Source organism: Malaclemys terrapin, chromosome 7, assembly GCF_027887155.1.
Source record: "Malaclemys terrapin pileata isolate rMalTer1 chromosome 7, rMalTer1.hap1, whole genome shotgun sequence".
Taxonomy (NCBI): domain Eukaryota; kingdom Metazoa; phylum Chordata; order Testudines; family Emydidae; genus Malaclemys; species Malaclemys terrapin.
The window spans coordinates 77,751,473-77,778,255 of record NC_071511.1 but is presented as its reverse complement, the minus strand read 5'-3'; the positions used below and the strand labels follow the sequence as shown (position 1 = coordinate 77,778,255).

Sequence of the window (26,783 nt, the reverse complement as noted above, 5' to 3'; positions counted from 1 at the left end):
TTCTCTGATGCGCACCATGCCCTGCTGTACTCTTCTAACCGCCCTGATGTCTGGCTGCGCGTAATCAGCAGCCAAGCGATTTGCCTCAACCTCCCACCCCGCCATAAATGTCTCCCCCTTACTCTCACAGATATTGTGGAGTGCACAGCAAGCAGCAATAATAATGGGGATATTCTTTTCGCTGACGTCTGAGCAAGTCAGTAAGCTGCGCCAGCGCACTTTTCAACATCCAAATGCACATTCCACCACCATTCGGCACTTGCTCAGCCTGTAGCTGAACAGGTCCTGACTACTGTCCAGGCTGCCTGTGTACGGCTTCATGAGCCATGGCATTAAGGGGTAAGCTGGGTTCCCAAGGATCACAATAGGCATTTCAACATCCCCAATGGTTATTTTCTGGTCCGGGAAGAAAGTCCCTTCCTCCAGCTTTCGAAACAGACCAGAGTGTCTGAAGACGCAAGCCTCATGTACCTTTTCCGGCCATCCCACGTTGATGTTGAAGGTGAAACGTCCCTTGTGATCCACCAGGACTTGCAGCAGCACTGAAAAGTACCCCTTACGGTTTATGTACTCGGTGGGTTGGTGCTCCGGTGCCAAGATAGGGGTATGGGTTCCGTCTATCGCCCCACCACAGTTTGGGAATCCCATTGAAGCAAAGCCACCCACTATGGCCTGCACGTTTCCCAGAGTCACTACCCTTGATATCAGCAGGTCTTTGATTGCCCTGGCAACTTGGATCACAGCAGCCCCCACAGTAGCCACTGGGAATCGTCCCACACCTGCAACACGATACGGTCCCACCAGTCTGTGCTTGTTTCCCGGGCCCAGAATCGGCATTCCACGGCATGAACCTGCCCCAGTAACACCATGATTTGCACACTGCTGGGGCCCGTACCTTGTGTGAGGGCTGTGTCCATGTCAATTTCCTCATCACTCTCGTTACCACGCTGCAATCGCCTCATCGGCTGGTCCTGGTTTTGCTTTGGCATGTCCTGGCTCTGTATATACTCCAGGACAATGCGCGTGGTGTTCATAGTGCTCATAATTGCCGCGGTGATCTGAGTGGGCTCCATGATCCCAGTGCTATGGCGTCTGGTCTGAAAAAAGACGCGAAACTGACGGAGGGAGGGAGGGGCGACTGACGACATGGCATACAGGTACAGGGAATTAAAATCAACAAAAGGTGGCTGTGCATCAGGGAGAAACACAAACAACTGTCACACAGAATGGCCCCCCCAAAGATTGAACTCAAAACCCTGGGTTTAGCAGGCCATTGATTTCACAGAGGGAGGGGGAAGCAAATGAATACATCTATTTTTTACATCTTAAGCTGGCAGGGTGCAGCATGACTGATAGCCCTCGGCATCTTCTGGGTGCTTGTCAGAAGATACTGTACTACGATTGCTAGTCATCATCGTCAAGACGGTTCAATAGGACTGCCGGCAGGACTGAGTCTCCAGGAGACAAAGCATGTCTGCCCAGGTGCCTCTGATTGAACTGGAATACGACGATGGTGTACTAAGATTGATATCCGTCATCTACTGGCAAAAGGCAAGGGGCTGCTGCTGTGTAGCAATGCAGCCCCACGTCTGCCAGCACCCAAATAGCCGATGAAGGCTACCAGTCATACTGCACCGTCTACTGCCAAAAGGCAATTAGCTGCTGCTGTGTAGCAATGCAGTACCACGTCTGCCGGCACCCAGATGACATATGGTGACGGTGAGCTGAGCGGGCTCCATGCTTGCCATGGTATGTTGTCTGCACAGGTAACCCAGGTAAAAAGGCGCGAATCGATTGTCTGCCATTGCTCTGACGGAGGGGGGAGCCTGACAGCTGTACCCAGAACCCCCCGCGACACGGTTTTGCATCATCAGGCATTGGGATCTCAACCCAGAATTCCAATGGGCAGCGGAGACTGCGGGAACTGTGGGATAGCTACCCACAGTGCAATGCTCCAGAAGTCGATGCTAGCCTTGGTACTGTGGACGTGGTCCGCCGGCTTCATGCACTTAGAGCATTTTATGTGGGGGCACACACAATCGACTGTATAAAACAGATATCTATAAAACCGGCTTCTATAAATTCAACCTAATTTCGTAGTGTAGGCATACGTCAGCCTCCTGCTTCATAAAGGGGCCCTGGTCCTCACTGGTGTACGATTCCCACAGCACAGACCTTGCAGAGGGAGCTGGTTAGGATGCCTACCAAGGATCCCCTCAAGTCCTGGCACAGAAGATGCAGCTCCATCCCTGGTGTAACACCCTGTGCTGTGGCCCACAAGACAACCCTTGTGGCTTTGAGGCAATGCTTCAAGACTGTCTGTGTAACGCCAGTGGCCAAGAAGCCCAAACATTTGGAGGGCACAAAGTTATCTTAAACGACCAACCCTTTCCCTGGACCGAGTGTTCTTTGCCGCATCAAAGGTGCAGCAAAAAAAAAAAAAAAAATCTCATGCACAATCTCTGTTTAAGGTCTGATCATTAGAGCAGGGGCCACATTTTAATGTGTGTTTGTATAATGCCTATCACAATAGGGCCCCAATATTCCCTTTAAAGGGTTTAAGGCACTAAAAAGTGAATATAACCATCTAGAACGTTATTTAAATAATCTTATATTTATTCTCGACATTCATTATGTCTAATAAGGTTTGAGCAATCTTATTTAGATTAGCTTTAACAGTTGAGTATCTACTATACAACATAAGGTATTGTTTCATTAATTAACATGCTGAATTTATTGCAAATTCTAGAAGCTTAAACTCTGTGATCATGCATCATATTGGGTATCAACCACAAAGGTCACAAAAAAAATACTCATATTAATTCATTCTGGGAGCAGTTGTAAGCCCACAATCATTAGACTTCAAAATTATCTTTACAAACTGGAGATATGATCCAGGGGTGAAAGTAACTGAGGACACTTACCAGTACAGGAGGGGGTGGCTGACCCCTGGAAGGGGCGGGGCCTCGGGTGGAAGGGGCGAGGCCAGGGGGGTCAGCATCCCCCAGCCAGCCCTTGGCCCGTGCCGCCCGGGGCTCCCGTGTTGATTTAAAGGGCCTGGAGCTTTTAAATCACCAGCCCCAGGGCAGCTGCTCCCTTTGCCCCCGCCAGCGGCCAGGGAGGGCAGAAGGAGCAGGGACGTTAAAGTGCTGCAGGGTCCTTTGCCGCAGCTGCACTTTAATGTTGCTGCACCCTCCCCCCAGCCCCCGTCGATGGCCCTGCCAATGGGGGGGGGGGGGGGGACGGTGCAGCAACATTAAAGCGCTGCCGCGGCAAAGGACCAATCTTAAAGCACTGCCTCTTTAATGTCCCTGCCCTTTTTCCCTCCCCTGTCGGCGGCTCTGCCGGTACGGACCCTACCGGCAGGGCTGCTGATGGGGGGAAGGGGCAGCAATGTTAAAGCGCTGTTGTGGCAGCACTTTAAGGACGGTCCTTTGCCGCGGCATATTAGGAAACAACTCATTTAAGGGTTATAGCAGCATATTTCGTTTATTTACTTTGGCATAATATGTAGAATTGTGCCTTCTCTGCACTGCTCTGAACCACACACACACACACACACACACACACACACACACAAGGTTGGCATAAAACAATTTAAGCTTAATGAAACTGTTGGTTTTTAGAAATTTTTGTAAGCTACCCTAAAAGCAAAAAAGGTCAACTTTGAGGTTGATCTATTGTGTGTATACACAGACAGCATAATATACTGCAGTTATATTTATACACATACATATCAACCAAGTGTATTTGCATATGCACATGGCAACTGCATGTTTTCCATCTTACTATAATTCAAGAAGAGATAAAGGGAATTTGCCCAAACTTGTTTAAAAAAAAAAAAAAAGTAATCTCCAAAATAGAAAATCAGCCCCACAGACCAACGTTTTGGAAAGTTACAGCACTCTCTTTTACAGTGTTAAAGAGCGCGTCAGACAGCTTCCATAATACTTTTGCTACTGCCCTCTGCATATAATTACCAAAGGTAACACACATAAAATAATGTTTTTGCTTTCAATTACTGTTCATGGAAAACGCACTGAGCTAGGGACAATGTGATGAAAGATGTGATTAGGAATACTTATTTACTATTCACTCAAGTAACATTTCAATCACTACATTTTCTGTTAAACTGCTACTGTTTTTCCAACATTTGATTACAAATTGGTTTATGGAAAATACTTCTTCTAAAAGAAAGTCATGAGGTAAGTTCTCTGATGTCCTTTTTAGTTATATATTACATTGACAAAAACACTAAAAAATACCACCAGTGGACAATATCCTGTCTTAAGCAACCACTTCACAGTATTCTCAAAATTATGAGTGCAACCTTTGCCAACAACTGCTTTTTCCTTGGGTCTGGGTAGTTTCAGAAAATCACAAATCATGTAAAAACACTAAAGAATTTTTCTTTAGTTTCATTAACACTCTACTGTGATAAGTGTGAACAGCAAAGGAAAAAAAAACATCCTGGCATCCCAAGGTCTAGGCCACTATAAGCAGATTTTGCTCTAGGGTTTGAATATAGTATCTATATATAATGCATACAAACCAGCAACACCATGCAGAATACCAATGGGACAATTAAATGGGTAAAAACTTTTTAAAAATGAGTTAGTTCTTTTATTACTCAGATGGGATTTCAAATTTTCCAGTAATTGTGAAGCAAATATCTGGCACAAGAAAATGGATTAAGCATCTTTCTTTCACAATTATAATGGATGATGAACCCAGAAAGAAAAAACAAGTTGTACAGAACACATTTGCCTTGAACTGGGATGGAATGAAACAGTCATACTACCCCAAGAGAATTTGACCCACTGCTACATATGGAGGCTCTAAAACTATTTTTGAATGGTCTGTAACACCAAATGCAAGTTGGACCCTTTCAGTGAGGAACATGTGGGATCCCGAAACATTTGAAGGTCTGCCTGGAACTCAGAGAAAAAGTCACTAGATGTCCACAAAAAAAGACAACGAGGAGTCCTTGTGGCACTTTAGAGACTAACAAATTTATTTGGGCAAAAGCTTTCATGGGCTAGAACCCACTTCATCAGATGTATGGAGCGGAAAATACAGGAGCAGGTATAATACATGAACAGATGTGAGTTGCCTTACCAAGTGTGAGGTCAGTCTAACGAGACAATTTCAACAGTTTCACTAAATACTACTCTGTTTGCCCCCACAAAACCAACTCCTGTCTGTATGTTCTCATTTTGAATTGTAAGCTCTTCCGGGATGGGAAACATCACCTTCCTCACTGTATGTGAAGTGTCTTGCATATCTCTAATGCTACATAAATAATAAGCTTCTTGAAACAAAACTGGACTTTTTCTGACAAGTACCATTCATGTTTATAACGCCTGATCCAGATGCCATTGAAGTCAACAATAGACAGACTCCAATTGACTTCAGTGGCATCTGGATCAGGCTCATGGTGTGGAATAAATATGTAATATTGTGTATGCCAAGTTCCATAAACATCATTTACATGAGAAGTATATAGTTAAACACCAACGAATTATTCATGGTTGTCATTGAGCTGCACATCAACAAGCATTGTAGTAGTTGCAGCAAGAGGGAGCTCAGATCATGAGGGAAATCTGATACTTTACTCCAATCGCATCCATCATCTACCTAGCTCTCTTCACATCATTATCAACGTTGAATGCTTTTAAACAAAGTCTAATCAAACTATGCAGATTAAAAATTATTGCTAACACTATGGTAATTTGAAAATGATTGAAGGTGTGTTCTTTACTTCTTTTCTTATAAAGTAATGTTTTGATAGAAAAAGCTCAGCAAATGTCAGTCACAAACAGAATTTTTCAGAAGTTCTTAAACATAAAGGAACAGAGGATTAATGGATTGATTGATCTATTTATTTTGCAGTTTTAACTGCCTGCAGACATAGTACAGAACAAAGCTCAATGGAAGGCATCTCGGGTATTATCCCAAAAGGTATCCAACAAAACTATCTGCATGGCCACAAGAAAAAAAATGTCACTAATATACCAGAACACATTGTTTTTATAAGTGGCCTATTTACAGAAAAATTAATAGCTGTAATGTACAAAGATTCTGTTTATTTTACATCCTCTCATATCTAATTAAGGATAGGAAGAAATGGAACTTAAACACAGCCCGTAACATGCCCCCTAGTAACATGGTTGTGGATGCCATCTTAGCTTGCTCTTTGTAGCCAAGTGCCCCATGGTGGAGAGAGAATGGTAGCTTATTCTACAAACACAAGGTCCGTTACCAATACTATGATATTTCTGCTAAATTTCTCAACAGTGAAATAATTCATGTTGATTTTTAAATTGTCTTCATTAAGCCCCAGCATTAAACCTTCAAATTACAGGTGAATGGTGCAGTTCACACTTTTAAGAGCTATTGTTTCAGTAGGAAGATGGAGGTGGTCAGCACTGAACCAGCTCACGTTTGATAGATTACCTTCATAACCGCACTAGAAACTTCAGTTAAATTGAAAGAGTAAATTTTGCAGAAAATGATGGGCCCATCAGGGCACAGATTATAACATAACATCTTCAACTGACTCAGTTCAATCCCTGCCTGTTGAGCATGGGCAGCACGTGAGCTCCCCATTTGCGTAGGCTAGCCCCCAGCCCCATCCCTTCTGCCCTCCACCGGAGCTCTGAGCCCCCCGCTGCAGCCGGAGGAGCCCCGCCCCAGCTGCCCCAAGTCCCAGCCCAAGTTCCAGGATGCCGGTTGCCCTGCCCCAGCTGCCCCAAGCCCTGGCTAGCCCAAACACCACCCCGCCTGCCCCGGCCAACCTGAGCCTTAGCCGGATTTGTGGGAGAGGCTGAGCAAGGGCAGGAAGAGAAGCAGCACCACGAGGGAAGAGCAGGACATGGGAGCGGGGCCTCAGAGCGGAGCATGGGCACGGCCACACCTGGCTGTTTGGGGAGGCTTAGCCTCCCCTGGCCTATGATACCCGCCGCCCATGCTGTTGAGCCTTGTCACAGGAGCTTATGGGTTTCCTAAAACTCAGACAGCTATAGAAAAGAGATTTGGTAGGAGTTTAACTCCAAGTAACAATCCATTAGCCGTTTGTTGGGCCATCTGCAAAAAAACAATGCTGTCTCACTCCCTCCAGCACTGACCTTCTCTTCCCCTACATGCAATCCTCCATATCTGAAGCTCCTGACATCTGCAACAGCCTTCCTGTGTCTCTCCCCCATTGTCTCAGTCATTTCAGCATCTCAGTCATTTCAGCAGTCAGCTGAAAATATCTCTCTCCCCTTCCCACCTTTCTTATCTGTGTTTTGGAGAGTACAGTTTATATGGAAAGACACTGTAAAAAACAAAGTTGCATTGTACTGTACACATGATATACCCATCTGATCCTAACATTACTACTCAAAGTTGCAGAGACAGGCACTTCCCTCCTCCACTCTTCACAAGGCCTATGCCAATATGCCCGCTGAGAAAATTCTTATTAAAGACATTTTAAAAAATGCATTACATATTACAGCTTTAAATTTATATTAAGTAATTCTCAAAGTATCCTGAAGCCTTTGTACTGAAACATGTTGAAATGCCACTGATCACTTTCCTTCTTGACCCACATAACCTGAAGTACACATGAGATACTTTACATATCCCTCCACAAACTTGGCTTTATTTATGTCACATGACAGAAAGGAAAAACATTAAGACTAATTAAAGGAAACTGGACAGACAGTGAGTAAACCATGAACAACTGCCCAAAGAATTGTAAAAAAAAAAAAAAACTAACTCTGAAAATAGTTTCCATGTGTTTTGATTAGATACAGTATTGTGTGCAAGTAAACACACAAAACTTGTAATTTTTTTTAGTTAAACTTTTCTATAAGCCACAGAAGATAGATTGAATAGGATCAAAGTAGTCTCATCCTGCTATATGAACAAAATAGCCATATTTTATAGGACGATTTATTAATATCCTTACATGCAGATCCTACATACAGAGATAAATCAGGACTCACTTCCTAGTAGATTAACAATCTTGGTAATGTCTTAGAAACAAATCAAACATTATAACAAATGGCACTGACTACTGTACAACTGCCATGAGGTTCATTACAATTACAGTACACGTAGGCAGGCTTTATTTATTTTAATAGTGTGACTACCATATGGAAAGTATCCAAATACAAAAGCCAAATGTGTAACCTAATCAACCTCCCCACCCAGGAAATAGTCTGTGTAGGACTTCAGAGACCGTCAGCTATTTTGTACAAGAAAAAACAGAAGTGTGGAAAAAAGTAGTGCTGTAAAGTTGACGAAATGTGCATTACTGCAGCTGAGATTTGTTTGCCGAGTTTAAAATAAACTGAGGTAGGTTACAATGCAACCTCAAGGAATAATATTCATTGCTGACACATCATTGTCCTTCATACATGTTACTCTTTTGAAGTGAAATTTGGGAGTCAATGTGACAATCAGAGTCCAGACACCCCTCCAGGGGAGAGCAGAAGGTTAAAACCCCCAAAATGAGCAGGTGAACCAACTGATTGCATATTGTATTATTGTACTAGAAAACTATGCCAAGTAAGGACTTTTATGAAAGCTTTTAATGTTCTGTACTTGATGGTCTTTGTGAGATATGTATGCAAACTGTAGTTATGAACCTATGTACATATATAGAAAACTGTGCTCATAACCCAAACTACGCCACACAGTAGGGATGGGCATCTCCCAAACCAGCTGTTCCCAGGAAACTAGCTCCAAGTAACTATCCATTGTCCAGCCCAGGAAAAGACAATGATGGGCCATTAGAGTTAATAGGGAGCGATTAAAACATCCAACTATCAAATCAAGAGGAAATTTCCCCACTTTGAATAGTCATGAATTATCATGGACAGAGAAAAAAGGAAAATGCCTTTTAAAAACACACTTAGGACAGAAAGTGTGGACCCAGACAATGAGGGACAGTCTCCATGTGGGAGGCTGTCCATGAACACTAAATCCCCACCACATTTGGGGGTAGGGTGACCATATTTCCCTATGCTGAATATGGGACACCTGGTAAAATTACTCGTATTCAAACAAGTTCAACATCAATCAATCAGAATTATGCAGAACAAACATTCAAATTAACATCAAGTTGACTGAGCTCCTGTTGAAAAGAAATACTGCGTAGTAGGATTATTTTTATTTACCCATCTTTAAAGCTTTAGGATTCACACGGGGAGAGATGACACACACAAACCCTGTACACCTCTCTCACATGCAGGGGAGACAGGGGGGACGGACAACCGACCTGACCCTCCCTGCCAGGCGCTCTCCACCCTCTATGCCTGGCTGAGCCCCCGGGATGGACTCACCTCTCCTGGTATCAGGTGCCACGTCTTCCCGAGGTGACACGTGGGGGGCATATATGGTCACATGCCCCTCCTCCCCCAGATTTCTGCCAGGGTTCACACCAGAATGTGGCCCCTAGCCGCAACCTTTTGGCGCTGTGCGGGAGGGATGGGACAGGAGCTCTTCCAGCCGCAGGGGAGGAAGGGTAGAGGAAGGGATGACCTGGCCCTGTCCTTTGCAGAGCTCAAATCTCTTTCCCTCCCCATCCCTCCATGGTGGCTGCTGCCTTGTTCCTTCCTGCCCACACAGTGTTGAAAGGCAGCTAACAACTCCAGGCTGCTGCTGGTCACAGACATAACCCAGCTGCCTCCTGTCCCCCAGCTATAGTGCAGGCAGGAAGTGGTTAAGCCCTAAGGATGCATTGTGCACCAGGGCCCAGGGAACCTGACTGCAGGGCAGGATGGATAAAAATCAATTATTTAAAAAAAAATCGGTTTATTATTTAAATCGGATTTTTGAGGGAAAAAACCCTATCTAAAGTTTTAATTAAGATACATTATAGCTCAAAGATATCCCATCATTGAATAGACAATATATTCATGTAATGTTTAAGAAAAGTTTTGTAAATGACTTCCAATAGTTCATGGATTAGGGACCCAATCTTATGGGGTTCCACAGGCTTCTGTATAGATTATTTAGTTTAATCTTTCTATCTACCCAATGGGACTCAGTGCTCAGTCTAGAAGATACCATCAGAGATGCTTAGTTTTGCAGTTCTCAAAGTGTGGATTGTGTCTTCAGAGATAACATGCTTGTTAACGCAAAAATGTTTTTAAATAAATAAATAATATATAGAGGTAAGAAATAACAGACTTCAACTCTATTGTCCCTCTGCAAATTTGTGTACACAGAGTCTATCCCTTACTTCTCTCTAAAAGTGCAAATTTTCAAAAAGTCCAATGCATAGAAGATTGTTGGGGGCGGAATAGATCTGGACAAGGAGAAGTCTGGAGATAAATGTGAGAAGCGAGGGACATATGCTTGTTTTGTTTAAATAATACATGCTTGCTGTTGAAGAAAAAAATCCAGAATACTTAACGTTGTTGTTTTAGTTAAATAAAACAATTTAAATGTCTGTCTGGTGATGTTCTCCTCCTAACACAGCATGGCAAGAAAATCCTCCAAATATTAATAATTAACTTGTTGAATTGGAGATAGTTCACCTCCCAATGACTTCATAAATATCTGCTTCAATTACCTTGGTAAATGAAATAATCAAACAATCATTCATTTTCTGATATAGCTGTAAAACTAATCTGAAAAGTTTTCAAAATAAATCCCTGTTTAAAAATGTATATTGTGTACCTTCTAAAAACGAAACCTACATCTATCTCTGAGTTGTGAAGAATATGTATTAAGGTTATAATAACCAACAAGAATGCACTTTTCTGTAGAAAACCATGATTAAATCGAGTCTTCCTGACTAGTGATTTAAACCATGATTTAAATCAATTTGATTTAAACCAAATCCACCCTGCTGCAGGGGCTTCAGCAAACCTGGTCAGAGAGGTGACTCAGTAGTGTGTCTAAGGAACAGAGCAGCTCCACACGCTCTGGAGGCAGGACCCGGGGGAGGGGGGGGGAGAGAGGAAGGGTGGGATGAAGAGGGTGTCTAGCCCCTGCCCAGGTGGCTGCTGTGGAGCCTGCAGGGTTGGGGAGAGAACAGGCTGGAAATCGCTTTCCCCTCCCCGGCACTCCAGAGCGTAGCTGAGGGGCAGAGAGGCTTCCCCGTGCCAGCACTATGCGGGGCTTTGACACAGGCAGGGTTTGACTCCTCCTGGCCAGTGCACCAGGCCAGAGGGTCTTGGGTTTTCCCGGGGCGCTGGCCCAGCCAGAGACAGTGGGGGAAGGAAGGAGCCTGCCAGCCAGGCTGTTGGTGAGCTGAGCACTCCGACCAGGGGCTGATTCTCCGCAAAGTGATGGGAGCGGGATGTGCCATGCCAGGGGGAATCTGGAGGAACAGCAGGGCGGGGGGGAGGTGGGTGTGATGGGGTGAAGCAGGGAGAGGACAGCAACAGGGGGAGCACATAAAGGGCCAATGGGTGGGCAGCAAAGGTGACATGTAACCGGCCACTGCCCGGCCCCTGCCCACACTCACCAGCCCCCACATTACATAGCCAGTACCAGCCGGAAATGAGACAGGGGACAAGGCCCTGCTGAGCGAGACCCAGCATGCAGCAGGAGCTGTGCTGATACACTATGGGGGGAGCAGCCGGCCCCGCATGCTGCAGCTTTGCCCCGCCAGCAACCTTGCACATCCACCCACATCATAAGCCACTGGACCCTCCCACTCACCGCTGGTGGGCGGGCAACTGGCGAGCAGGGATCCAGCCAGTAGCAGGACCCACCTGTACTGATGTGGGGTGGGGTGGGGGGAGGAGGGACAGAAAATATGGGACAATTTGACCATTTTTGAGAAAAAGTCAGGACACCTGCAGGAGGGCTTAAATTCAGGACTGTCCCTTCAAAAATGGGTCGTCTGGTCACCCTATTTGGGGGTATGCAATTAAACTGTTCAAAGGCAATAGGTAAAAGTTTTATTAAAACAGGGGTTTCATCTAATATGAAAGTGTAAAACCTGAGATTGCTTATTTTCTGTGTCACTTATGTATATGTTTGCTTTCCATTACTATTTCATCTCTGAATGTGTGGTTTTTCTGTTAAATAAACGGTGTTTATTTTTACCCCCAAGCTGGTCTCTGGTGTGTAAACTATGTGAAGTGTGCACACCAAAGGAGGCTGGAGGGCTGATTTCACTCCTTCAGAATTGATGAAACAGAGGGAGACAGTCCGAGTATCTGGGAGGAGGCTGGACTGGAAGGGCTGTTGGTGTCACCTTGCTAGGAGAAACTGGGCTGGTGCCAAAATGAGACTTTGTGCTTGTGGGCAGGCTATTGGTGTCAGGGAATTGAACCATAGCTGAATAGCATGAAAGCCCCTAAGGTTACAGGGCATTGGTGACAGAACCCGTTGAGCCTTAAAACGTCACAGAGTGTAATTTATATTATTTCAGTAACAACCATGAAAAACTATTCTTTCTGGTGAAATATGCACTTCAAATCACTAAGTAAACTGTGTGTATATTTTTAATCAAATTGCTACAGAATTTCTAAATGAAGTTATATAGCTCAAACTGTACTTAGCCACAAGAAATCTTTACTCAATTTACATCCCATTCCACATCTAAAGGAAAACATTCCTTACAAATTCTTTCTACTTCTATTACAAAGAGAAACAAACAGAACATGGAAAATGTGGTGTTGTAGCTATGTTGGATATTGTAGAGACAAGCTGAGTGAGGTAATATCTTTTACTGGACCAACTTCTGTTGGTGAGAGACACGAGCTTTTGATCATATACAAAGCTCTTCCTCAAGTCAGTCTCTTACAACTCTCTCACCAACAGAAGTTGGTCCAAAAAAAATATATTACCTCATCCACCTTGTCTCTCATGGAAAATGTGCCATTCAGATAAAACAAAATGCGTATCTGCAAATGCAATATAATGTAAGGGTGGCGGAGGGGAGAGAAGAGTTACTGAGATAACTTGCTTTCTCCAAATGGATTGCCTTCACAGAGCCATACTAAGATCACATGCCCTACCATGGAATGATTTCAAAGCATGCCGAGGTCCTCCATTCTACAACCACGTGAATAGAAGTCCTTATTCGCCAACTGTCCCTTGGATCCTTTATAACCCTGACACAGCCTTTATAGTTCCAGGGCAAAAGATCACATCAATAGGTATCCATAAAGGTAATAATACATGTAGAGAATAGAACTTACTTCAGTAACCTACCTCTTTTCACCTTTATGATACTTTCTTTATAGACTCTCACAAAAGAAACTAGCTAGCAATGACAAGGAGGCCTATGGGAATTACTACTAATTGAAAAGTGAACAAATGTACTGCTTCCCTGCATGGAAAATCCAATCTGATCTGGACTCAAAAGAATATTTTTGGAAAGTTAAGAAATTAATTCTAGATAGCAGCTTTGTGGAATCAATCAGCATACTGCAAAGGGATTCTGCAGAAGCTGCTGCTCACTGTGGATAAAAATTGATAATTGTATTTAATAAAACAGATTTTTTAATATAAATTAAATACAAGTTTATATTTAAAAATGAACCTATTCAAAATTAAAATATGAAATGGTGAAAAGCTATATTAAAGGCCTAAATTTACTATAATCTATTAAAATCATTTAAATTAAATTAAAAGAGCAATATTAATACTGTCTATGGGGGGAGGAATAGCTCAGTGATTTGAGCATTGACCTGCTAAACCTAGGGTTGTGAGTTCAATCCTTGAGGGGGCCATTTAGGGATCTGGGGCAAAAATCTGTCTGGGATTAGTCCTGCTTTGAGCAGGGGGGTTGGACTAGATGACCTCCTGAGGTCCCTTCCAACCCTGATATTCTATGATTCTGTGATTAGGCAGTACATGTTTGCTGCTGAAGTTATACAGACAGTCAAACCACCAAAATGTTGGAAATGACTGGAAGCAGAGGTGATGCGTTGGGGTCACATGCCCCTTGGCTTTTACTAAGCATGCTCACATGGACTAAGTATGCCCAGTAACACTGCTGAAGCTGGCTACCCTCACACTGTCCCCCGCGACCAACTATCAGCAGGCACGGTCATCTCTCCCTGGAACCAGAGATTGTTGAAGTGCTAAAACAACTTTTGAGAGCAGTAGTCTTTTCTGCATGTGCAGGGAGGATACTTTCTTTATTTCGGTTTATTTAACTAGTTCAGTTCAATGATTGTTCATTCAAGTTAGTTCATACAAAGTTAAGGAAGCAACTAGTAGTTAAAAATACAGAAAAGCTTGTTTTCATCTTCCAATCTATGAATAAAAAGTAGGCATGAGAGAATAAGTCTGGATTGTACTAGTATTAAGGTTAAAACCCATTTCTGATCAAAGCTTGTGTATGCATGGAATCTGTAAATAAAAGATTAGGCCACTATTAACCTTTTGTTGCTGTCCAGTAATTTTCACTCTTAAAAAAAATAAACCCATTTCTTGAATATATCATTCACTAACTTCCCAGCAAGAGCTTCAAGTTCTGGTATATTTATTAATCAGGTAGAACCAAGAAATCATAGAATATTTATATATCAACTAGTTGTATAAAAAAAACGTCATGGACTAAACAAGTTCCAAGCAATTTCCAAATCAAAGATTGTTTGACACTACTTGTTCTCTACAGTACAGACAGAGTACACAGCAAACTGAACCTAAAAGCATCAGGACATATAGACCTCAATTAAAATAACATCCATAAAACTGTTTACAACTGGTCTTGAAAAAGTATTTGCATAACTCACTTTAACATTCATTTGCTACCCATTTTCTTCTCTTTGTGGTTCATATGCTGTCAGAGTTTTTTTAATCTTCTATGGTGTCTCAGCAACTGTCTAACCACATGCCTTCACTGTGAGACACACAAATTTCCTTCTTAGAGACACTCAACATATCTTAGAAGAAAACTTGTTCTCAATCATCTTAGAATCTAAGTTCCAAATCCTGTCAATGTTTGAAACTGCAGTGAAGCATTATACTAGTCTAAGGGCTGGTCCAAACTAAGCCCCCAGTTTGAACTAAGATACGCAACTTCAGCTACGTGAATAACATAGATGAAGTCGAAGTATCTTAGTTCGAACTTAAAGGTACTTACCGTGGGTCCACACGTGGCAGGCAGGCTCCCCTGTCGACTCCGCCTACTCCTCTCGCGGAGCAGGATTACCGGCGTCGAGGGCGAGCACTTCCGGGATTGATTTATCGCGTCTAGACAAGACGCGATAAATCGATCCCAGAAGATCGATTGCTTGCCGCCGAACCAGCGGGTAAGTATAGATGTACCCTAACACTACTAATGCATCTTAAGGGTTTTTTTTTTTTTTTTAACACGTTAGACTTCACAACATCATCTAATAAACCTCTAGTATTATAAAATAGATTATGGTAATAATGTATAGTATGTTTTATATAACAAGCCAGAACATTGTTCAATCTGGATAGAAACATTTAAATCTGGAGTAGCTGGAGAGGACATGTTGATACAAATGATGAAACACACAACCATTCACGTGACAATAAAGAAAAAAGTCTGCTATGCAGGTCTCCAGCCACCTATTTTGTTCAATACTTAGATGGACCATCGCTGTTTCATGCAATATTACAGAAACCAAAAGGCATGTGAAAGGTCTAACAAATCCTGGCCCCACTGAAGAAGTCAGTGGCAAAACTCCCACTGGCCTCAGATGGGCCAAGATTTCGTCCTTTGAATATTCAGGATAATTGTTGCCATTTCATGGATGTTCAGTTATACCTTTTGTTCATGACACTCAAAGAGTTGGACTGAATGTGACAGTAACAAGGAAAAAATATTTATCTGTAATTTTGTTTCTTTGAAGGTATCTCATATGATTATCATTCAGGGGGGTCATGCTGCCAGTTCAAGACATGACCGAATTCACCTAGCTCTAAAAATTATTGACCCTAGAAAGAAAGCGTTCGATCTTCTCCTGTCCTCACCCATGAAATACAAAGGCCAGTTTCACACCTCTAGATCACGCTGTCTCATCCTCTGGGAAGTTTCTCTAATTTCATGGAAAGCAAAATCTTCCCAAAAACAAGTCAGCTGATAAAAATGAACTATAAAGGCATGGAAAGTTTTGGAATTCAAGAACATTTTGAAAGACTTAGGAAAGAAAAATATTACTTCCAGAATAGGACTCCTCATAACTATCTGAGAATATACATTCTACAGCATATTTGGGAGAAAAGGGGCAATGATGTTCAGTTACTTAGGTAGTCTTCTCTCAGGGTGATGTAACTCAGTTGAAGAGGATAAAAACAATATTGAGAATTCTGTTCCTCAAGACAACTTGACAAACAATGCCTTCTGTATTGCTGCTGTTTGTTGGCCTTCATGTAATTTCATCTTCCCCTCACTACGTATTTACATCTGTCTAATAATGGGCTCTGAAAGAATGTATTTACAGTCAAACTTACTATACTGTTTACTTTGTGATACATACCCTGTAATAAACTGAGATTAAATCTATTATATGCGATACATATGATACCAAATATACATTCTACTAAAAAACTACGGTAACAATAAAAAAACATGTTAATAATCACCATGGCTAGGAAACTAAGGAATATTGTGGACGTTACATCAGAATATTCATTAGAGAGTACTCTAAACTAAATATCAATTTCACCATAATTTGAAGTATAATTCTTCCAACCATAATGTACTGAATTACTGTACTTATCAAACATAGGATTGTAACAAAGAGGTTTCTTACCTTCTGAAAAAAATCTTCTCCACTTTTGCCTTTGCCCTCAGCAGCAGCTGTAAATAAAATGACATTTATTAACAAAATAAATCTAAGAAATAGATTTACAGCAGCCAACTTTTAATATTATTTGAACAGAGTACTACTGAAATATAAATTCACACACATGCACATTTATTTCACTTTAACATTTTGCACTACTGTGAAATCATAACCAATCATCTTCAACTACTCATTTTTCTTATTAAATATGCAAACAGGGCTTTGGAGCAGAGCTCGGAGCTGGAGCGCGGAGCAGCTCTGGAGCAGTGGAGCTGCAGGTTTTTGCCTGGAGCTGGAGGGGAGCCGGAGCACAGCTCCAAAGCCCTGTATGCAAATAGCTTTCATAAAGAGGGACTAGTATCTAGAACAATAGTTCATGCAGTCCATTATCTCTGGAAACTTAGGCTATGTCTGCACTACCTCAGTAAGTCAACCTACACGAATAACGTAGCTGGAATCGACATACCTTAGGTCAAGTTACCATGGGGGGTCGATGGGAGAAACTAACCATTGACTTACCTTACTCTTCTTGTCAGGGGTAGAGTACAGGGGTCGACTGAAGAGCGATCTGCTGTCGATTTGGCGGGTCTTCATGAGACCCACTAAATTGACTGCCGGTGGATCAATCTCAAAGCATCAATCCCAGCTGTAGTATAGACATAGCCTGAGATTCAAGTTCTGGCAGAGGGCTGTATTTAGTTTCTATTGAAACTAATGAGAATGGGTTCAGACTCTTAATTTAAAAGTGAAGATTTATTTTGTAGCCTCAGTCTAATCATTCATATCATGCAAACACAGTGATTGATTCATTGGTCATCTCTGCTCAAAAGAAGTCTAGGCCCAGAAAGACACAGTGTTTACAGATCAATATTTGTAGTGAACTGCAAAGCAACAGTGACCATTAAGTTAAACCCTGAAACATGTTCAACAATACTACTAACTGGTTTTCAATTAACTATTTTTAAATGCTAACCTTAAAAAGCTTTTATCTTAAATATTTTTATCCTTTATGTAATCCTCTTGGTACTTCCTGGTTCATTTAACTATCAATATATCACCACAAATACCAGAAGCCTTTTTGAATCCTACGCATAATTCATGGTATTTGTGCTGTGAATAAATGATGAAACAGCTACATTTATACAGTGAATTTCCAAGGTAAACAATTTAATTAAGTATTTTTATTTAACACTAACCGATTTCAAGGAACAATATATAAAAGCTTTTTATATATTTGTGACTTATTTATGCTACAACTTACCACAAAACTTAAAACACACTGGATATTCCAGAACAAAGTTAATTATTCCCAAACATAAACACTTAGTTAAGAAGGAATTCCCACTGGAACTACATGCTCCTTAAACTTAATTACGTTACAGTAAAAACTCTAAACGGTCATTCTGCTTTTCATGTGAGTACTGTTCACATAGAGAATGGAGATCCAATACTCCGACAGCCTACCCTTCTACTATGGAAGAGAAATTACAACATTTTTTCATCTCTCTCTTCAGTATTCAGAGAACACTCTCGCACTACATGACAGAGAACCGAATCTAAAAAAATATTACATATTAGAAACTTGTATTATATGTATTTCTTTCAACATCTCAAGTTGAAAAAGACACCATGCTGCAAATATAAACCAGACACATGTCTTTAACAATTCAGGTCAGAGGTCTCAAAATAACAAGAGAATTTAGTCTCACTACTTCCCCCAGACTAACAAACTGAACTCTACTGAAATCTATTTCATTTTCATTTGTGATTAAGGATGTGAAAAGTTTCTCAATTTATTGTAACACACCTAACATCAACACCTAGTACTGAAAGCATTAAGCACATTAGAAATGCTCATGTGCTGATATAGAGTGCACAATTAAGAGTGAGTGTGGTATTGTAGAGGTGTGGTCCTTCACATGAGATCTTCATTCACAGCTCATTGTACAATACCTTGACATCCAGGGGGAGGAAGAAGCTGAAGATTGCATGACATTTTTTGAAGGAGAAATGGATGACTCTCCTGTCTTCTCAGTCTTTGTGAGGTATTGTTGAGTTTATTAAAGTGTTACATTTGTCTATGCAAGTTAATGCTCCACCAGTACGCAACACATACATTTATTTATAATATGTTTGAAAGGTGATATATTGTGACCCTAAGAGCCCCTTTATGCCAAGTGGCAAAGGAACAACACACTGTCAGAATATTTACTCAATGTTTTGCAAGGTATCATACATAAACTGGTGACACACTAGTCATGAATATCACTGTGCGATGTACATATGGCTGCAGATAAAAAGTTGGGTCTGAGTGCTGGAAATACATGTTCTTAAAACATATTGTGCAAGGAGTTGATAAACTACTTGACAAAAGAATGTGCATCTCCCTTTCTGCAGGGATCAAGCTAACAGGCCGATGAGAAAACAGCACGACTTAATTGCAAGCAAAGGACAATGAGAGCACATTTGCATCTTACACAAACAAAGGGATCAAACCAATCCAGAAAGCAAGTTGAGCGGAGGATGAAGAAGGGGCTTGGTGCCTGCACCCGGAAGAACAAGCAGCATAGAAGAGGAATTTTGTCTGGGTTAACTTTTCAAAGAATACATTTCAAATGTTTTCTGGGTTAAACAAATGGAAGAAAGGGGACTCCTGTGTTATCCATCACTGAGGGAACACAGGGATCAGCACACTCCGATTCTGTGAATGGTGGATTCTCCAGCATGAGGAGCTAGAGATGCTGATCGGTCAATGTAGGTAAAAAAGCTGCTAAGCCAAAAAATATAGCCTGCTAAAATTAAATTTTAGACACTAGAAAGCGTGTGATTCTTGTTTATAACCATATCCGTCTCTTTTTCTCTTGCTTAGTATCACTTAAATCCACGTCTTCATTAATAACCTTGTGCCTAGTTTTACTATAAACAATCTCAGGGCCGTGTATTAAAGTAAAACATGGACCCTCAGCTAAACTGACAGGCTAGTGTGTGCAGTTTCTTTGGAGGCAGCAGACTTGGTAATTTCTGTGAGTGATCAGTGAAAAAGGGACCGGACACCGCAAAGACACAGCTCGGGGGAAGTGGGGTTCACTGAATGTTACCTACAAGGCAAGGTTTAGACTGACAGAGAGAGTCTGGAGGAGTTTACTGGTGAGACAGACAGATTGATGTGGGAGGAAAAGTTCCAGCAAAGCTCTCTTGCTGAGGCAGAAGGGTAACACAGTGGCTTACAGTTCTGGTGCCCCAAGTGTATATCATATATATAAAACAAGATTTTAATTTATTTCTGATAAATAGCTTGCTATGTATCAGGAGATCTGGTCATGATTCTCCCTGCTGGGTTATCACACATAGAAGATATTCACAACTGTGGCTCAAAACATTATTCTAGAGGTTCCTTGTTTGGTTTTGTGGAGAGGGAGGATTTTAAGCGAAAGGAAAGGGAAAGAAAAAAAAACCTGACCCTATCCATCTTACATATATTAGAAACTCCACTGGAGGGTTTATGAACTCTGTAAAGCTACTAAAGTTCACTTACTCAAGTCACAAAGTGATTTTGTTCGAACACACTTTCTCTCTCAACAGACCCTCCCACCCTTTATAAGGAAGCAAGCAAGGGCAGTATTCCAGAAAGATACAAATTTCTTAAAACAAGCTAGTAAAATGGAAACTTTTTGGAACCTTAACTGTAACTGTTTCAGCCAAGTGACCCCTATGGTCAAATAAGTGTTAATTAGTGTCTATAGGGGAAAAGTAGTTAGCTCACTGCAACCTAATCTTACCCTCTTTTTCTAACCTATGCAAATCCTAAAATAATTGTAAGCCTTATATGCCCTGACTTTTGAGAAATAAAATTCAACTTTAAATACTGCATTGTTAATCTCTCACTGCCCACTTCCTTTCAAGTGGCCTCCTACAACATGCATTACCGGTTATATTTAACACTCTTTCCCAACTTGTATTTAGCTCAGCCACTCTGATTTCCTTTGCCAGACCTGAAGAAGAGCTCTGCGTAGCTTGAAAAATTGTAGTTTCCACCAACAGAAGTTGGTTCAATAAAAGATATTACCTCATCTACCTTGTCGCTAAAAAATGCTTTAGAATTTACTTCCCATAAATGTTCTTCCCACAGTAAACTATTTCTAATGTAAATCAAAAACACTGTCAACCCCACTTTCATTCAGAATATTCTTGAATTGCAGACCTAGGAATCCAAAGAGTGAGTTACTGCAGAAGGCGTAAAACAAGGAAACAAGAACAAAACCAAAAAAAGGCTATTTGGAGACACACGCCCCTTTAGAGCCATGAGTTTCCCTGTTGGGGAGGGGCTAATCATTATGAACATTATTCTTGTGGAAAAGGAAAACAATTCTATCTTTCTGCTACTCCAACAATAACATACTACTCTATCTAGAATCAAAAGTTTTACCAGGTCAGTAGTAACACATTGGCCTAACCTAGCCTTGTGTTGTAACTATAGGAACAGCCCATGTTTTTAACAAACATGAAGGCTTCCATGCAATGAGCTACTCTTGACTGAGATATTGTTTAACTTACAAATATTAGTGTTAATTTTTTGCAATTAGAAGATGGAATATAAATTATTTATATTCCAGTATATAGTAATCTATTATCCCTAACAAAAGCAGTTTCCATATAACACAAAATGCCAGTAATAATTACCAAACTCCTGAAGCATGACTATTTAAATGTGCATAGTAAGCATTTCATATTTTAAGCAGTACTACTATGTTTATAATAATTTCCCTATGCCATGCAATATTTTATATCAAATTTTCCCTTTTCAAGAAATACAGGATCATAAATGTTCTGTCCAATAAAAACAGCAAGAAGTTGAACCAGGTGTTAACTATTATGGTACACATGAACTACAGGGTTTTGTCTATTTAATTACTGAATCTTGAAAAAACACAATTGTAAATTCTCCCTATATCATATGGAAAAATGAATTTGAATCTCTATGTTAAATGTTGTTTTAATTCTGAAGAGTTTTCTGTTACATTATAGGACATGTTTTAAAGGAATAAAACCCAAGATACACAGATTAAATTTAAGTTTTGTTTAAATGTAAAAGTTACCATAGATTTTTGGTCTATTTCATACAGCAGCTCATGTCTTCATCATTTTTAACCCTTGGATATCAGGAGCTGAAATTTCTGGCCCATAGCACTTAATATAATATGCATTGATAGTAAAACTTCTGAATTTACCAGTAACCAAGAGTTCAATTTCATTTGATTATTTTTCCTTTTTCTGCATCAATATTCATTGCACTCTTATGAGAACAAAAATTATATGATTATAGCTTATCTATGCCACATGGAGGCAAGAATTTAGTGCAAGCAACCAGCTCAAATTCAGACAGAACGCTAAGAAAACTGTATCCACAGAAGTGGTAATAGTCTAACTGGATGTTATCTTCACATCAAGACAAACTAATCAATTTTATGGGGTTTGAAATAAATGGGAAATAATCTATTTGCAGATATGTAATGGACTTTTGACTTATTTCTTCCCTACCTTTCTTCACTGAATGAAATGAATCTACAACACACAATTCCCACACTACAGCCATATTGTGACACACTTCATGCTAATGAGATCCCTGACCTTTCTTCTAAAACTGCAAGAAGGGTGCCAACTATGTGGTGGTTTTTGTGATGTGTACACTCGTCCATAAGGAAAAGAAAAACCCAGGCATATTTCACAAAACAGATACCAGATGGTAACAACTTTTTATTAGGCACCTGGGCTGAAATCAAACCAGAAACCTAGAGACAAAATGGCTGTGTGCGCAATTAACACAAAAGACCAAATATAACATGCAACACACATTGAAAACCTCTTCAACATTATACCAAAGTACTATAATAATGTAATAATGAATATCCAAAGCAGAACACTTGGCCACCCAAGCAAATGGAATGACAAAGCAAGACTTTCTTGGGTAGGCTCTCCCTCTAACATCCAAAATAAGCAATTCCTTAATTGTATTAAAAGCTGTATTAAAATTGTATACTAGGAGACTGGTGGTACATACTGAGGATTATTTGGTGGAGTTGCAGTGATATATTAATTCAAAAAGTAATCCACTAATTATGTTAAATATGGTCTTTTTAATGCATGGTAGATCTTTAGGGTATGCAATAGGCTTCACAACATTTAACACCAAAGCTTTCTAAAGTAGGTGCCTAAAATGAGACACTTAAATCTAATGTTGTACCTATTCTGAGACCAGAGGACTAAACCTGCACTTCTTATGCACTAAAGAAAAATAAAAGAGTATTACATTGCATTAACAGGTCAAGGAACTCTTTAAAGAGCCAGAACTTCATTATTTTACATGTGTACTTTCTTACTCTTGTAGAATAGTCAATTAAGTACAGCTGGAGTAGTTTCAGCTTGCTCAGAAAGGGGCAATAACAAGACTATTAAAACATATTTGGGTGAGTTGCATTGTATTTTTTTATATCAGAAATAATCTGATATGCAAAATATTAAGAAATTATTCATAAAAGATGGCCAGACGTGCTATAACTTTTTAGAAACTTATTTAACTAATATTACACAAAGCCGAACAGATTCAGAATACAGTGTTTTCTCACTAGAGTATTGTAATAAGGACTCCTGGCACCCAGGAAGTTTACTGACTGTGGCTTTATTTAAAGCTTCTTAATATATGATGACAGATTTCTAGAATTCACTTGTTCCAGAAACATTGGGTTACTGATACTTAAAACAACTAGAGCAACTAACAGTCAGACTTCAGAAGATCTTCAATCTTGACACTACTCTACCTTTCTAGGTTACTTTCAATGGTCCTGACACACTACTCAAACAGTCTTTTAGAAAATAAAACTGATAAATGCCTGCATCACCCAAATACATTGAATTTTAGCATAGGCAGATGCAGTAGTTTGTGTACTATTTATGATTTTTTCATTCTGCTCCTGTGAGTTCAAGCTCATTCCCAGGTAAACCACCATGAAAAAACCCTAGACTTGCTAATTCATAATAAAGAGAATTAATAAATATGAAAATTTCATTAAAGAATGAGCAGCTGAAAGAGCATGCTGTCGCACCGGTATAAAGTCACATGTGTGAAAAAGCCAAAAATGACCAAGAACTTAACGTTTAGGTGGTAACAGGCCACAAATCCCAATAATAATTTAACCTGGTGATATTCTTGAAAAAAAAAAACAAAAACAAAAAAAAAACCCACACTTCTCAGTCATGTTTCTAGCTGTTTCCATTGCTTCAGACTGACTCAGATGTTTTAAGCTTTAGAATGATGTTTAGGATTATGCTGTGTACTGGTGTGATGGGTTGTGTGGATTTGCACAGATAGCGAATTAGGGGTCTGTGGTGTGGAGTGAGGCTGTATATTTGGGGTTATTGTATACGCTAGATGTTGCATACGTTGTTATGTTGATTGGTGTCTGGGTGGGATTATGCTGGGAGATGTGCTGGTACGCTGCTATCAGGGGCTAGGTCTGTTTCATTATTGTGTGTGTTAGTCATGTTGTTGTGGGGGCTTTTGAAGAGCTATGGCAGTTCAGCCAAGTAAATTCACCACCTGTGCAGTATCCCTCATACAACCACTGAAATTAGGTGTAGAGTAAGAGTGGTGATTGGCTAAGTTAGTTCGGCTCTCACAATTGTTTAGGACTCTTGGCATGGCACAGATACACACATTACTGCAGCTGTACACCACATGGGTATAATTCATAAATTCAAAATGACTGGGAATTTAAAGTGCAGGGTAGTTGACTGTGAAACCCAGTGATGATTGAATCTGGTGATATTCTAAACAAAAAACTATCCTTGTAGCTGTTTCCATCGCTTCACACTGACCCCGACATTCTAGGCTTCAGAGCAATATACCAAGTGACAACCCGGGAATCGATAAAGCATATTACAAATAATTAAGAGCATTTTAAAAGAAGCTCAGAAAATTCAAAGCACAGAAAAATCCTCCATAGTGCTCTTTTTGCATCGCAACATGAAGGACAGAGTGAAAGACATAATTCAGTATTCTGGTAACTACTATAGTACCATCTTCTTAAAACACAGGGTGTAGCCAATTATTTCATTTTATCATTCATTTGTTGTGTGTTATGTGATGTTATAATCAACTCATATGTGATGTCATATATAATCACTGTTTGCTAAATAAATTTAAATTGTAGGATTATAGAAGTACCAGATTAATCAGTAGTCAGAAGGGACACATTTGCATTAGGTATCTAAGTAGGGCTAAAACATAAGGCCTACAGGCTCAGGCCTGTAAAATATCAGCTTAGCCATACTAGGCCACAGGTTTAAGAAAGACTTGACATAAGTAAGTGACCAAAAAATGACCCTATGCTACAAGATTATAGGAAAAGGTGCATCAAGGGGTCATAATGCGAAAAATTAAACTGTAAGAGTAATTTTGACTACAAGATACCCGGTAATTACATTTTTCTAACAATGCACACGCACACAGTGTTAGGTGTAGTCAAAATGACAAGATAAAAGAGGGCTCCCAGATTGGGTAAAATGAGTTCCCTACAGGAAAACTCCATCAGGAACTATCCCCTCTACTGATGATCAATTGGCAAGGCATTCATCAAACCTTAAGAACATTGTTAAGGATGTAAGTATGACTATATTTGTAACTTGTGCCTAGGTCTCTAAGTATTTCTATATGCTTGGGTAATCATAACCTTAATTTTAACTTCAATAAAACTGATAAAGCAAACTAGACCTTGTTCTTGTTAATGTATGTGTAGTCACTATCCTTGGGTCTTTAGAGACTCTAAATCTGAAGCAAGTAGCAGAGGTGACTTTCACTCTGTTGAGCTTGAAACCGCAGCCACCAGAGCCAAACTCACAATGGTGTAATACAACATTATTAAATTTAGTTTAAATAAAATAAAAGGCTAGAGGGAAACTTATATTTCACTGTCTTTTAAATGCCACTGCACACAACTCCAATAAAATAAGAGTCTCCTGCCATGAGGAGCTCACAACCAGAAAGATCAACACATGTAAAGCAAATGGAACCTGTTAACATTTTTAAAAAATACCTAATCTCACTCTTCTCATCTACAGTAATGTACTTGATTGTTATCTGTTAGTGTATGTGGGCCTCATGGACAAAAAATGTCTAAGATAAATACTAAGGAAAGGGATGGGGACTTGGTGCAGACAGTGGAACTGAGAAGTTACATAACAAAATGAAGCAAAAACATGACCGGGAAAAGGAAAGAAAGGGCTCAGTGAAGCTTTCACTGGTGACAGAATACATCAAGAAGAATGGATATGATATGAAACAAGATCTAAGATGCAGGGTAGGTAGTGATGTGTACATCCTTGAAGGCAAGGAAGAGACATTTAAACTTGATAATGGTAGGCAGGAAAGAGGAAGATCTATCCAAAGAGAAGAGAGACATACTCAGATTGACAGGTGAGCAAAATAATTTTAGCTGCTGCATTTTCTAGAGTCTGGATAGAAATAATGTGAAAACCAAGAGAACAGAAGAAAACTGCAGTAATATACTAGAGGTGACCAGAGCCTGGACAAGCTTAACTTTCAGTGTATGGTGTCAGAAGTACTAGTAAGTCTTAACAGCTTCAACTCAGTGGGAAAAGAGGGGGAATTAAAAGAGAATCTGATGAGCAGTCCACGGTACTTGAAAACCGTGAGAGGACAAATAAGGAGCTTGATCGAGTAGCAAGTAATAGGGGATGACATACAGGAGAGAGATGAGGGAATGGACACAGAGTCAGGTGTGACAAGTTAGATGTGAGAACCATTACCATAGAGATTATTAGCATGCATGAATTCAGCTGTCACAAAGGGATAGAAAGGGGAGGAAAAAGAGAAGAAACCAATGACAGATTCCTCAGAAGACTAGAACCCAGCATGGGAGAAATCACCAAAGCAACACTGAAAGTAGATGTGGAGCAACAGGAGGAAAAACAAGAGACAATGGCCAATACAATCCTAACAGTGTTTGCTCCACAAGCACAGAGAGAAACTCATTTGTAAACAAA

General features: G+C 40.4%; 1 protein-coding gene across 1 annotated transcript in view; it reads right to left on the bottom strand.

Annotated features, from left to right (window-relative positions):
- BICC1 (BicC family RNA binding protein 1) overlaps positions 1-26,783 on the bottom strand; it is a 211,339-nt gene that overhangs the window by 136,444 nt on the left and 48,112 nt on the right. The window contains exon 2 of the mRNA XM_054034620.1: positions 16,692-16,738. Within this exon, the coding sequence (XP_053890595.1) occupies positions 16,692-16,738 (47 nt within the window). The remainder of the gene's footprint in view (positions 1-16,691; positions 16,739-26,783) is intronic.